The 13,132-nt window shown below is 33.7% G+C and overlaps 1 protein-coding gene across 4 annotated transcripts in view; it reads left to right on the top strand.

Annotated features, from left to right (window-relative positions):
- LOC134546173 (zeta-crystallin-like) overlaps window positions 1-13,132 on the top strand; it is a 67,988-nt gene that overhangs the window by 21,180 nt on the left and 33,676 nt on the right. For 3 of the 4 annotated variants that reach the window (XM_063388757.1, XM_063388758.1, XM_063388756.1), the window contains exons 6-8: window positions 4,296-4,425; window positions 5,013-5,108; window positions 8,795-8,973. In XM_063388757.1, the coding sequence (XP_063244827.1) occupies window positions 4,296-4,425; window positions 5,013-5,108; window positions 8,795-8,956 (388 nt within the window). In that variant the 3' untranslated portion in view covers window positions 8,957-8,973. Of the gene's footprint in view, window positions 1-4,295; window positions 4,426-5,012; window positions 5,109-8,794; window positions 8,974-13,132 lie in introns of those variants that run through there. The other variant, XM_063388759.1, reaches the window with a different exon arrangement.

Below are 13,132 nucleotides of genomic sequence, written 5' to 3'. Positions count from 1 at the left end.
GTCCTTTCATTATTTCATGGATATACCTATCTATTCAATTTTTTTTATTAAATAAATGTTAAAAATAGCTTCCCTGAAAATAATTAATTTTTTGCTAGTGCAATTATTTTTTTTATATAATATATAATGTTATATTTATAAAAATTAACATGTCACTTGATTTGTTATGTATGTCCTTTAACTAAAGAATTGTATTTTTTACTCAAGAATTACTCCAAAGCTCTATTATTAATTATTGTTATTATGTTGTTCCTACATTTATTTATTCTTACACAAAAACTTAAAACACTTGCAGTTTGCGATATCTTAAAAGATATTGCAATTCAAAACATCACACTCAACAAAACGGTGTCAGCTGCACAAGGGTACAACAACAACAACAACAACAACAACAATAATAATAAAAACATCAAATAGAGCAGTACAGGGGTAAAATGTAGGGGTATAATAATTTGTAAGACACCAAACATAGAGAAGGACAAATGAACAGATATTTAGACAGTAACGTAGGAATTCTCTAAAAATTTTAAAATAAAAATAAATATCTAAAATCTTGAAAAAACCCAGGACGGATGTAAACATTGTAATCGAAAAAGGATTAAATAAAATTTTTGTAAAACCCAGACTTAAAGTCAGTGAGTAACAAGAGATATTTTTTTTTTGTAAAAAAGGTTGATTTGTCACAAAGTCTGTCAAATAAACTACTAATTATGAGTTTTCTTCAAGTGCTTCCTACCTTTTTTGTACCTATTTGATTCTCTTAGAGATAGACAGCAACAATATAAAATATAGATATTACACATATTCACCTACCTACTAATATAATGAAAAATCCAACAAAATCTGCCGGGGCTGCCAATCCCTAAATGTTGCAGTTTTATGAGTTTGTGACTATTTGAAATTGCATTGGGTATGTAAATAAATGTAGTCTTTAATTGGTATAAATTGCTGCATCTCTACTGTTATATTTTAATTGAAATTGGGAACAGAGATTGCAATGGCATCTCCAACAGATTTTCTTGGATTTGTTATTGTATTGTGCCGGAAATTAGGCATTTCGACACCTTTTTTAAATTTTTACAATAATTTTAAATTAATTTGGGAAATTTTATTTTTTTAATTTATCTGGTTACATAAGGGTGTAGTTTTTTTTAAGTCGACTGAACCGCGACTCGCCCCTGGTCGACCTTAGTGCGTGCAAACTCCGACAGAGGGAAGTCTTTTACGATAGTTCACTTCGGGCCGGACGCGAGAGTTGCCGAAGGTTTCCGACGCCCCTCCACCCTCTAGGACGAGACATTGTTTGAATTAGCGACGCGGCGCGGATGTGAGGGGACTCTTGCTCTGCACTCTGGAACGACCGCGTCGGTAGACCGCTGATCGTGTTTCGGGCTCCGTCCAGTTAATCAAAGCTGACGCCGAGCAGCAGTACTAAGATGTAGTCCGATCAGAAAAGGGATGTTTCCCTATTTACCTTTTGGTTTTTTATTTTAGTCATCTCAGTATAGCCTCTACGTAGTAATCCTAGTTTCTCCGCGGACCAAATTTCTTGTCTGGTGCCGCATATATTTTTTTTCTTTTAACCGCGACGTCGGCCGCGCATCGCCCTCCATCTTCCGACCAGGCGACATGGCTGTGCCTAACAACTTCTACCCTGTTTTGGTAAGTTCTCTCTTCGGTCCTTTTGAAGTTTGTCTCTCTTGCGGTCGTTTTCTGACCCGACCTTGTTCTGTCTGTGGTGCAGATCTAATTTATTTTGGTTTGGTCTGTCCACAGACAGGGTCCTAGCCCCCCCCCCCCCCCCCCTCCAAAGAGAAAGAAACCATCATGGGGAACAAAGCAAGCCCGGCGACCTCCAATTTTGAATTGGTGGTTTCGCCAGTGGAAGCCCTCTCTCCCGGCCTTTTCACCATCAGCTACGAACCGCAAGAAAATCTTCAGTTCGTGAGAGCGAGTGCCAGTGAAAGTTTCTTTTGTTAATTTCCAAATGTAATTCCTGATATCATATTCGAACCAGTTTAACAGTTTTGGTCTCTTCAGCCATCTCGAAATTGTATATGTGAAATGGTTATAATTAACCAATGATAAGCTAATATGGTGATTACAGATTATTGTAAAATGTTAAAACTTTACGGTTTCTTTAAGAATAATGTGTTGGAAAAATAATTTTCTATTCGCGGCCCGGGTCGGCAAATGATTAGGTAAACTGAGCTCTCTTTAATAATGGTTAAATGATAGAAGTATTTTCTCTTTATAGCTTGTAACAGAAAATCTTGAAAACAAACTTTGATCTTAAATAAAAGGATGCCTATAAACGTAACTGTTTGTTTTTATTATTTAAGGCAATAACGATCCACACTATGCTCCCAGGTCTTGATAGGGAGTTTACAAATTTTCTTTGGACCCACCCCGTGTCCGCCTCTGATGTTTAAATTTTGTTCTTAATTCTTCTGTTCTGCCCGCCACTTCCAAGGCCTGTTTTGTCGACATCTTGTAAATAGTAATAACAAGGACACGAGGGGCGTTTCAGTATTAATAGGTAGGTGAATATGTGTAGGTAGTACCTATATTTGATATTATTGCTGTGTCTATCTCTACGAGAAACTAATAGGTACATAAAGGTAGGAAGCACTAAGAAAAGTCATAACTAGTTGTTTATAATGATACTTCACAACAAATCAACCCTCTTTAAAATGTATTTTTATTTTTACCTATTTTGTTACTTACTTCCTTTTAGTCGGGGTTTTTCAAAAATTTGATTTAATATTTTTCAATTACAATGTTTACGTTTGTCATGGGTTTTTTCAAGTTTTAATTTTGATTTTTAGTAAAGTACTTAATACATATCTATTTGACTTAGTTAATTAAGTTAAATGTTATATTGAATTACTTTTATGAGTTTAGAATAAAGTCTTTTCAAAGTAGGTATTCATAACTCACAATACACACTATGTTGTGGTCAGAGAATAAAAAAAAAAATAATAAAAAAAAAGTGTCAGAACTTATTTATAGTTAACGATGGACGATGGTATATAAAATAAGATTTTTAATGTTAACAAGCCGGGTAGCATAGATCTGGAAATAGGGGATGTCATTTATTCTGTACTGCAAACTAAGAGTGAGACACACTCCATAGTACTGGTCAGTTAACTCAGGTTTGAATCCTGGTGTGTCAAACACAAATTTTTGGTAATTGGGAAACATGTTTGAAGTTCTTAGAATGATTATTGTAATGGGGGCGATTGATGAAATAATTATTTTGGACATAAACCGTTGCTAGTTTGCACTGTATGTTATAATGGAGAAAACTGAAAGAAGGGACAAAAATGATTAATACACAAACATACAGAAAATAAGCCAAAATCAACCTATTTCAAATGTTAAATGTATAGACAGCACAGATAATCTGTGGAAGGAATAGGTAAAATCAATATCACAGCACGGGCCAACTCAGTGGGCTGACACCGACGAGACAGTTGCAACAAAAAAAGTAAATACAGAAAAACAACAACTTTGGACAACACAATAACCCAGTGTTGATACTGAACAGATAATCTGGACAACACACAAACAATACAGTGACGCACATGTAAACCCAGTGTTCCAAGAAGTAAGCTGTTGGAAGTCGGAATTGCACTTTTAATGCTAAACTAACTATGTACCATCAGAACTCATTATGGAATTTCATGTTTTAATGCACAAAAATACATCTGCCACCATTTCTCTCCAAGATCACAACTACTCAGCCAAAAACAAAACAAAAAAAAAACCCTAACTCCAAAGGCCACTTGTCTTTCAAAACAAACAGCTGAATAACAACACTGTGCGACTCAACACCCAGTGATGAAGTTAAACAGGTATTCTGATTGCTCAGACAAACTCAGTACTTCCCATTTCAACTGTTTTGTCTTGGGAAGCCCACTTTGTTCGTCTGTGCCATGATATTTTTCTGACCAATTCCTTCCACTGAATTCTCTGTGCAGTCTTTAACATTTAACATTTGACTCGGATGTTTTTGGCTGTTTTCTATGCTTCTGAGTATTGATTTTTTTATGTCCATTCTTAAAGATTTCTCTTTGACATATAGACAGTGCAAGCTAGCATTTGTGTATGTCCCAAATAATGAATTGATGTTGCCATGACTACAGTTTTCATATCCATGCATTCTTTCAATGCTGTATTCTCATCTCACATCTCATCATCTCTAATGACCTCTATGTTGGTGCCCACATAGCATTTGTAATAGGTACTCTCATGAGCCATCATCATTGACGTTTACCCAATCAAATTTCCAGGGAAAAGGGTTACCTGAACAATGCTGTGGCAGCAGTGAATTGTCGTGGATTTGATGTGGTGATTGAGAATTTGGCCAATGTGAATCTTGGAGCAGACTTCACAGTTCTAAATCACAATGGTAGGATTGCGGTGAGTATAAAAAATTATAAATGTCCATTATATTATTAGAATTGTTTTTTTTACCAAGTATGGGTTTGATCTGAACTTCAATATGCGTGTACATATTTGGTGAGTATCAAGGCTTGTCAGTTTAGCAAGATGAACTATTGGTAGAACTATTTTTAGCGGAATGTTAAATGGTAGCTACTCAATTTTGTTTTTGTGTCATTAAGAGTGCTGATAAATACATGTACAGTATTACAATATTTACGGGAAGGTAGGTCCTAATGACCTATACATGTCTTGTCTGTGTCTTGTGTGTTTGAGAGAATCTGTTTTCCTATATCTTATTAGTATGGTTTGAAACGAATACATTGCCATCTTACACAGCACAGTTTTGACTTGCTTGGAGGGTTAAAATATGGGGTTTTGTTTTGTTCAGCAGAAGTTAGGTTTTATTACGTATAAATAAGTTTTCCAGATATGCTGGCACCTTCATAAGTATTTTTATAAACAGTATGTATTTAACGGAATGATAATAGCTGTGGAACAATCTGTTTATAAATTGGTAGGACGTAAAGTGTGAATTTATAATTTCTGTAACTGCTTCTGTGCAGGTTGTTGGCTCACGAGGAACAGTTGAAGTCAATCCTCGCTCGCTGATGATTACGGAAGGCAGCGTGCATGGTGTGATGCTCAGCCAGTCCACAGAGGTGACGTTGGCTATTGTACTATTTGAAACAAGGTCAAAAGTTCGTTGTTATTCACTGTTAAGTTTCTTCTCTTATGGTTTTTAGTATTCTGTACTTGTTTTTTTCCCCCAGTGTCCAATTGTGGACCCCGGGGGGTGTCACTAGATAGGGCCTACACTATGCTTATTGTACATAATCAGGGTGTCATTCACATTCAAAGCTAATGAATGATCATATTTTATATTGTTTTGTTACTTTCTAATTATAATTTGACTCGTACAAAGCTTTAGTGTCATGGAAACATTTTTACAAACATTTTAAATTATGGTACAAATAAACAAATGTTACACTGCCAGGTAGGTGTTTGTTTATTTTGATCACCATCAAATATTCAGAGTTTTGTACGTGTATAATTGGTATTGATTTTTCTGAATTATAAATATGATTCCTAACAAATAATATGTAGCACCTCAAATGTTAATGTTCCTGTAGACCTTGGTAAATGTTTGTGTTCAAATACAGAGATTTATATTGATTTCTGTGTGCCCATGTGTATTACCTACATATTGTAGTATTTTTAGCCACCATTTTAAAATAAGCCTATTTGTGTGTATTGTACAAATAATCAAATTTTAGGTCTAGAGGTGGTTTATTCACAAACAAATGGGTCAACCTGACATACTTAGTTTATCAACATAATAAACCTTTAGTTATATAATAAAACTTTATGAAAATCTTCAATTTTTTTGCATTTATACCTAACTATGGAAGTAAAATTAACACAATAATATTCTAAAAAGTAAAAATGATTAATTGGAGAAATAGATTCTGAGGTTGAGGAAATCAATAAGGAACCCAGATCCTTATGGTGTTCGGGACTATACTAAATATCTTAGGTTTTATGCTATGTGGTTGGTAGTGTCAGACTGGTTGATGACCGGTCTTTGAGGGAAAAAAAATAACCTGGGCGTGAAAACTGTTTACTTCTATGATTCTTGTGTTTATCGTCAGTGTTGGTTATGAAGGAGGATAGAATCTGCCCATTCCTATCCATCTGCTGGCTTAGTATATTTTTTTTTTTTGGTGCTGTCTCAGTTCCTAATGTGTTTCAGGTTGGCACAAGCTTAATGTTGAATTGTGATAGAACTGAAATAACATCGAAAAGTGTGTCAATACAACACATTAGGGCTGTGCTGATACGAATCGGCAGAAGCCAGTTTTGCTGTTATTTAGTTGTATCTGCATTTCTGCCGATTTACAGTACACGTGTTAATTTTTGGCCAATATATTATTGAAAAATGAAACTACATGTCATAACCTAAAAATCTACCAGTACCCTTTTTAATACCATTACTTACTTTGGACTCACATTATTTCTTAGCTACATGTGCCAGCCATACATATCAAACGTAAACATCCTATATTTTAATAACGTTTATGAATCTAATACATCGTAAATAAATATATCACCAGCATGGTAAAGTTAGATAAGAAAAAAACTTCCTTTATTTAGAGCATGGCTACCACTACAAATAACAGAAACTACCAACTGCTTGAACTGCAAAGAAATGTTCGTAATATTGTGACTGAGACATTTTTTAATTAACTTACATAAAGTAATTAAAATAAAATAAAAAAAAGAGAAAATAATATAGGACTTCACTTAACATAAATTTCTGTTACTATTTCCCGTGCAAAATGAGTACATGAAACTTATTCCTGAATAAATGTTTGGAACTGTAAATTTACGCCACCGCACTCGTTTTGATGGTATTAGAATTACAGTTTTTGAATTGTAAACGTATACTACAAAGTCTTGCAAGTTTGCATATTTTAAATTCATTTTTTAAACTTCATATTTTGTGAATTGATATATTTCATGGTTACCTATATTATTAAATAAGCTTATTTTGTATGATTACGTATGATATAATTAAATTTTTCAGCCTTCATCTATAAATTCATGTTTCAATAAGCAACTAACGGGTTGTCAACAAACAAATGAAAACTAGCTAAAAATACGAGTTAAAAAAAGAAGTTATGTTCCGTTTATAAATTTAAGTACTTGTGGATTTGCATAGCATGCTTTTCTTAAAATGTGTTATTTTGGGTAATTTAGTAAATTTATAAATTTTTTTAACCAAACTGTGTTTTCTCCTGTATCGGTTTGGAATCTGTGCATTGGCAACAGTTTTATAGGCATATTGGCAAAATTTTGTGAATCGGTGCAGCTCTAACGTAATATCGAAATGCAAGTTAATACACCATAAAGCACCAAAATGCCTCTAAAATCATTATATTAATCAACATTTATAAGCAAAAATTAACTCAAATCACAAAAACATAATCTATTAAATAGTAAATTCAATAAATGTAATTTGTTTAGTAAGAATTTTGTACCAAAATGTATGTACCAAAAAGTTTGGAATTTTTTTATACTTTTTTTTAAAACCTTGCAACTGTTAAGTTTTACATGATGCCATTGATACATTTTACAAACACAGAAATACCTGCCAATTAATTTTTACGGTTCAAAATAGTTAGACATGCTTATTACAAATTATATTGTAAAAGTGCAATATTTATACGTTAGTTGAAGTATTTTAATGTCATATTTGTTTAATAATATGATATAGTTACAAATAAATAGAATAAATAAAAAATAAAAACAATAGTAACACCAAATATTACTCTCAAAATAAAATCATGTAATCTTGTGCCTAGTTTTGAGCTGCAGGGTGTAATTGTCCTGTCATGGTGCCATGTGGGCTTTAATGAGCATGGTCTGATACAAGTGCTTGTTTGGAGTGATAACTAGGGATAGCCCAATTAAGTCCTCAAATCCTCAGTATTCAAAAGATTCAATATTTTAGAAAAAATATTTGAAGAAAAAATATTTTAGGAAGAGTAATTCAGAAATTTAAACTGTAGTACATGTGTAGTTACAAAGGATTATATTACGTATTCATCCCTAAAGAAGCTATCAAAGATAGGTTTTGTGTTTGCCACTATCTGCAGTGCTCAAAGTATGTTTCATGAGTTCTTCAGGGAACAGTTTTGACATAAAAAGAAATTGTTTATATCTGAATATTTAAGTATTAGGAATGTACACAGTAAAATCCTTCAACTCTTGATTCTATTTTATCTGAAATGGTTGAAAGTTGAGGAGTTAGATTCTAAGAAAAATATTGCAGGAAATGTAATAAATTCAAAATTTGAACTCTGACAATCTTAAGATTACTAGGTTTATTTTTTCTCTATACCTATCCTATTACCATGCCCCAAGATGGTATACAGTTTAAATGCAACTATATAAATAAAATCACAATATGTCTTGATTCTGGAAACATAGTGAAACAAACATTTTAAGTGTTAAATGCTTCAACATCACAGTTATAGTTTTCATTTATTGTACCTAGATTCAAGGTACTGTTTAGGATTCAAACTTGAGATTTGTATTCAATAAAATTGGAATTTTATCCATCAGTAGTGATAACCGTACATGCATTCATGATTGTACCACAGGTATCATGAGAACAGCAATGTGTTGTGCATAAATAAATCTAAATGGTCAATTTTTATCACAGTTGGCTGGTGTTCCAGTAGTTTTTTCGGCTAAGTAATGTCTGGAGCAGACACCTGTAGTCGTTCTCGGCAGAGGTTGTGCGGCGGAGAGCGAGACGTGCGATGGTTTGTTCTGAGGGCAGGAGGAAGAGGAGGAGGCGGGGAAGGTGCTGATGTACGGGATCGAGGATGGCTGGGTGAAGCCGGTCATCGCCCGGGAATACACCTTGGAGCAAGCAGCGCAGGCTCATCTCGACATCATCGAGAACCCGGGAGCCACGGGCAAGCTGGTGTTCACCGTTTAGGAAAAACTGCACGCTATAGGTACTTGTTATTAATGCTGGGCAATATTGTTAAAAATGAGCTATACCTTTCTTGTATGGATCTGATAACCAATACAAAACTTATTCAATACTTTTTGTAAATAATCGCTGTAAAAGTCCCCAGAAATTCAATATTTTAAAGTTATAAGTCAGTACCTCAATATAATTATTTATAGGGATGGGGCGACCGAATCCAATATCCGCCGAATCCGCCGAATCCTAGGGATTCGAAGATTCGGCGGGTCTGATATAGGATTCGTCAAAGGATTCGGTTTTTTACTATTTACGTGGAAAAAAAAATGTAAAACTCGCTTACGAGGTTCCGCATGGTAGGTTTTTCCGTATAAAGCGTTTAAATTGCCCGAGGTCTCATCATTTACGCCATTAAATGTGTGATATAAAGTCCGTTAACATTTTTTCTGAAACTTCCTGTCTCAAATAATGGCTCAAGTAAATATAAAGAAAAGACAAATGAACAACAACATATGAAGAAATATGGATGATGTACCATAACTACAGTACAAACCCAATACAGTAGAACCCCTTTCATACACTTTTCAACGGAGGGCACAAAAATGGTGTATGATGCGGGAAAGTGTATGAAAAGGGAATGGCAATATTTTTTTTTTTTTCAATCTAGCATACCAGCACAATGTCAGATTAAACTTAAATACATACATAATGTGTAAATAATTGCATTATATTAATGAAAGATATGAATTCATCATTATATATACATATAATAAAACCACCAAAAATGTAAAATACAGTCCATAATCAAGTAAAGCAGTCCTTTCTTGGAGGTGGGGAAAAGTCACCAAGCCTAAATTATAAATAAAAAAAATTAGGCTATTGTAAAAAGAAAAACAGAAATTTTTGCTTGTTTGTTTCATTTTACATCAACTTTATGCAATATAACATTTTTCAATAAAATTTTAACTTGAGAAACGTAAACAACAAAACAATCCGATCGTAAGAAAACAATAACAAACGGGTATATTCAGTTCAAAGATTAATGAATGCACAAAATATGAGATCCGTGCCTTGGTAAAGCGCGTGCACCATTTTCATAATCATTGCTAGTTTGCGCCACTAGTCTCGCTTGGTGCTGGCCATAGATGCTATTAGCGAAGTGCACAGTCTTCCTGATACTATCCATATCTATGGTGCGATAAAGTTATTTTCTTACGTTTGCAAAGGTAAACAGTGGGGTTTTTTTCAAAATAAAAGCATTAAAATTTATTTTATCAGGAGGAATATAAAAAAAAAAAATTGTGAATTTAGGACTTTTCCGCTTCGTAAAAACGTATGAAACGGGAAATTATTGATTTTATAAGTGTATGTTCCGGGAAAGTAAATCATTGTAAATATAGTACTTTCGGCGGGACCAAAATTAATCGGCGTATGACACGGGAAAATGTATGAAACGGGAACGTATCATCGAGGTTCTACTGTAGTTATTTTAAGATAAATACCACAATAAGAACTAAAGATTCTTTGTAGAATACCATAATTACTACAGAAGCAAGATAGCTACCATTTTTGCACTATAGTTACCGTGACAACCGAGATGTATATTTACCGTGATAGTAATGTATTATTTATTTATGACATATTAAATTAAAGAACATTGTTGAAAAAAAAAAAAGGATTTTAAACTTTGATATCTACGGTTGGCACACGTTGCTAAGAAATTATGCGATGTGAAAGAATGCAGTACTACTACAAAAAGTGAAAATGGTACTCATGGATTTTTAGGTTATGGCAGTCTCTTTCGTTTTTCAGTAATATCGGCCGAAAATTAACAAGCGTACTGTATCGGAAGTCGGCAGAAATGCAGATTCAACTAAATATTGGCAAAATCGGCTTCTTCAATACAGCTCTACATTTAATGACATGAGTAAACATTTTTCACACTTCAGGATATTGAAAAAGACTTTAATTTCCATGTAGGTTTATGTGTGTGTGTTTTTTTTGCAAGTGTAAATTGAATGAAGTAAAATGCTTTTATTTTTATTACTTTCAATTGATTAAACTTTAATGACCAGTTACAGATATTTATGACACTAATTTTGAGGTTAAGCAATTTTACTAAAGCATTCCAGCCAAGCAGGTTGCCAGCGAGAGACGCTTCTCTTCTGCTGGAAACACTATCTCCAATCGTAGAGCTAATTTAACAAATTATTGTTCTGCATGATAGATTAAAGAACAGAATTTATTAAGACTCTGTGACAATCTCTCTCAGAATTATTGTGCTGAAAAGTGGAAATGTTGAAACAATGTGAATGTACTTTTCAAACAACATGATTTTTGGTGCTAAGTTTGTTGAAGCTCAGTAAGGACTACAGAAAAATTGACAAGGATGAAATTTTCCCAAGATATGTTACATTTACACAAACATATACTTGGTTATGATAGTTGGATGATATCAGTTACTAATGAACCAATGGAAACAGGTAAGATTCAATGGAAAAAAAATGTTATTTTTTTCTAGCAGTCCAAAATGTAAACATACACTGTAAATAGTTACCCAACATTAATAAGCCCACTTCATTTTAATACTTTAATCAAACATTATACTAAGTTTAAGATAAAAATAATTTCCCAAAAGTGTAACTGTACCACAAAAGCTCGAGCTCGGCTCGAAGTAAAATTATTAGGCTCGCAGACCTCTAGCTTATTTACAGAAAAAATCCTAACCGCTAATCTGTACTAAAACTGAAATTTCACAAGAAAAAAAATTTGTCTTTATATACACTTATACCAGAAATGTACCAAACTACATGTGATAAAGTCAAGGGACTTTTAGTGCAAGCAGAATACATCTCACTTACATTAGATATGTGGACATCATCTGTTAAAAGATTCGGGTTTGGGTTCGAGATTCGGCAATTCCAGTCGAGGATTTGAGTTAGGATTCGGATTCGAGGAAATCAGGATTCGCCCCATCCCTAATTATTTACTATACGGATTTTTGGTAGATAACAAAAAAAATTTTATAGCATAAATTTGTGCATAGCACAATACACATTAAGCCTTTAACTAATTAATGAACACAGCATTCAAGTATAGACTTAAATTACAGAAAAATTGGAGTAAAAGATGGCAAAGAAATGTAAGCAGGTAAATAGAATATATGAGGGATACCTGAATGGATGAAATAATTGTACTTTATTCATAGGTATCGATTGAAAACTATTTTGTAAGAAATCCCGAAAATAGGGAATACATATCAGCCAATAATGATACTAAAACAATTACTCTGTACATCTGTACTTGTTATACATAAGAAAACAGGGTTCGTACGGTCCTTAGTAGTCCTTAAAAAGTCCTTAATTGTTACTATTCATTTTAAGGGCCCTTATAAGTACTTATTTTGTCTGGTGGTCCTTAAAAGTCCTTATTTTGTTATACTTTATTCATCAAATTCACTTTTTTTTCTTCATTCTTTTCAAGTATTTAAAATAATATTTTGGAATGAGCAGTGTCAATAATGTCTAGAAATTTGCATTGTGTATTTGAAAATGATGTTTAATTTGTGTACGTGACGTGTGCTGTCGTTGACTCGCTGTGTTGCAAAACGTGCGTACGTTCTTGTAAATGCACCAATATTTATGGTACTCAGGACACTATAATTTAAATCTGGTATCTACCTTGGAGGTTTAATTTGGTGTATGGTACGACAATTATCGCGTCTTTGTTGTACCGTAGGAGACTTTACAAGGTCTGGCAACACTCTGCTGTTGCCAACGTTCTGCGTGTGCGCTCTCCGCTCTGTACTTTGATCCACGTGTGTATGTGCATTTTTACGTAGGCCAAGGTGTAATGTTTGTGCGCTAACATGCCAGGGAAGTGCATTTTTAATAATTTATGGCTTGATAAAGAAAGTTATAAATTGTGGCTGTCCCGGGAAACGACAGACAAGCATAAAGCAAGATGTCGGCCGTGCGGAAAAGTTTTCGATATAGGCCGAATGGGCGAATCGGCCTTGAAAGCACACATGTCAGGTGAGTGTAACATTTTCGTGTATTTATTAATATTTTTAAAATTAATATTATACTTCATTATACATAAGCTTGGTTCACTTATCGACTTTGAACAAACACGTGGTTTTCAATGTTTTAAGAGTATTACTTACGCAAATTATAAAGGCATACA

This window comes from Bacillus rossius, chromosome 1 (assembly GCF_032445375.1).
Source record: "Bacillus rossius redtenbacheri isolate Brsri chromosome 1, Brsri_v3, whole genome shotgun sequence".
Classification (NCBI taxonomy): domain Eukaryota; kingdom Metazoa; phylum Arthropoda; class Insecta; order Phasmatodea; family Bacillidae; genus Bacillus; species Bacillus rossius.
This window is presented reverse-complemented; position numbering and strand designations above follow the sequence as displayed.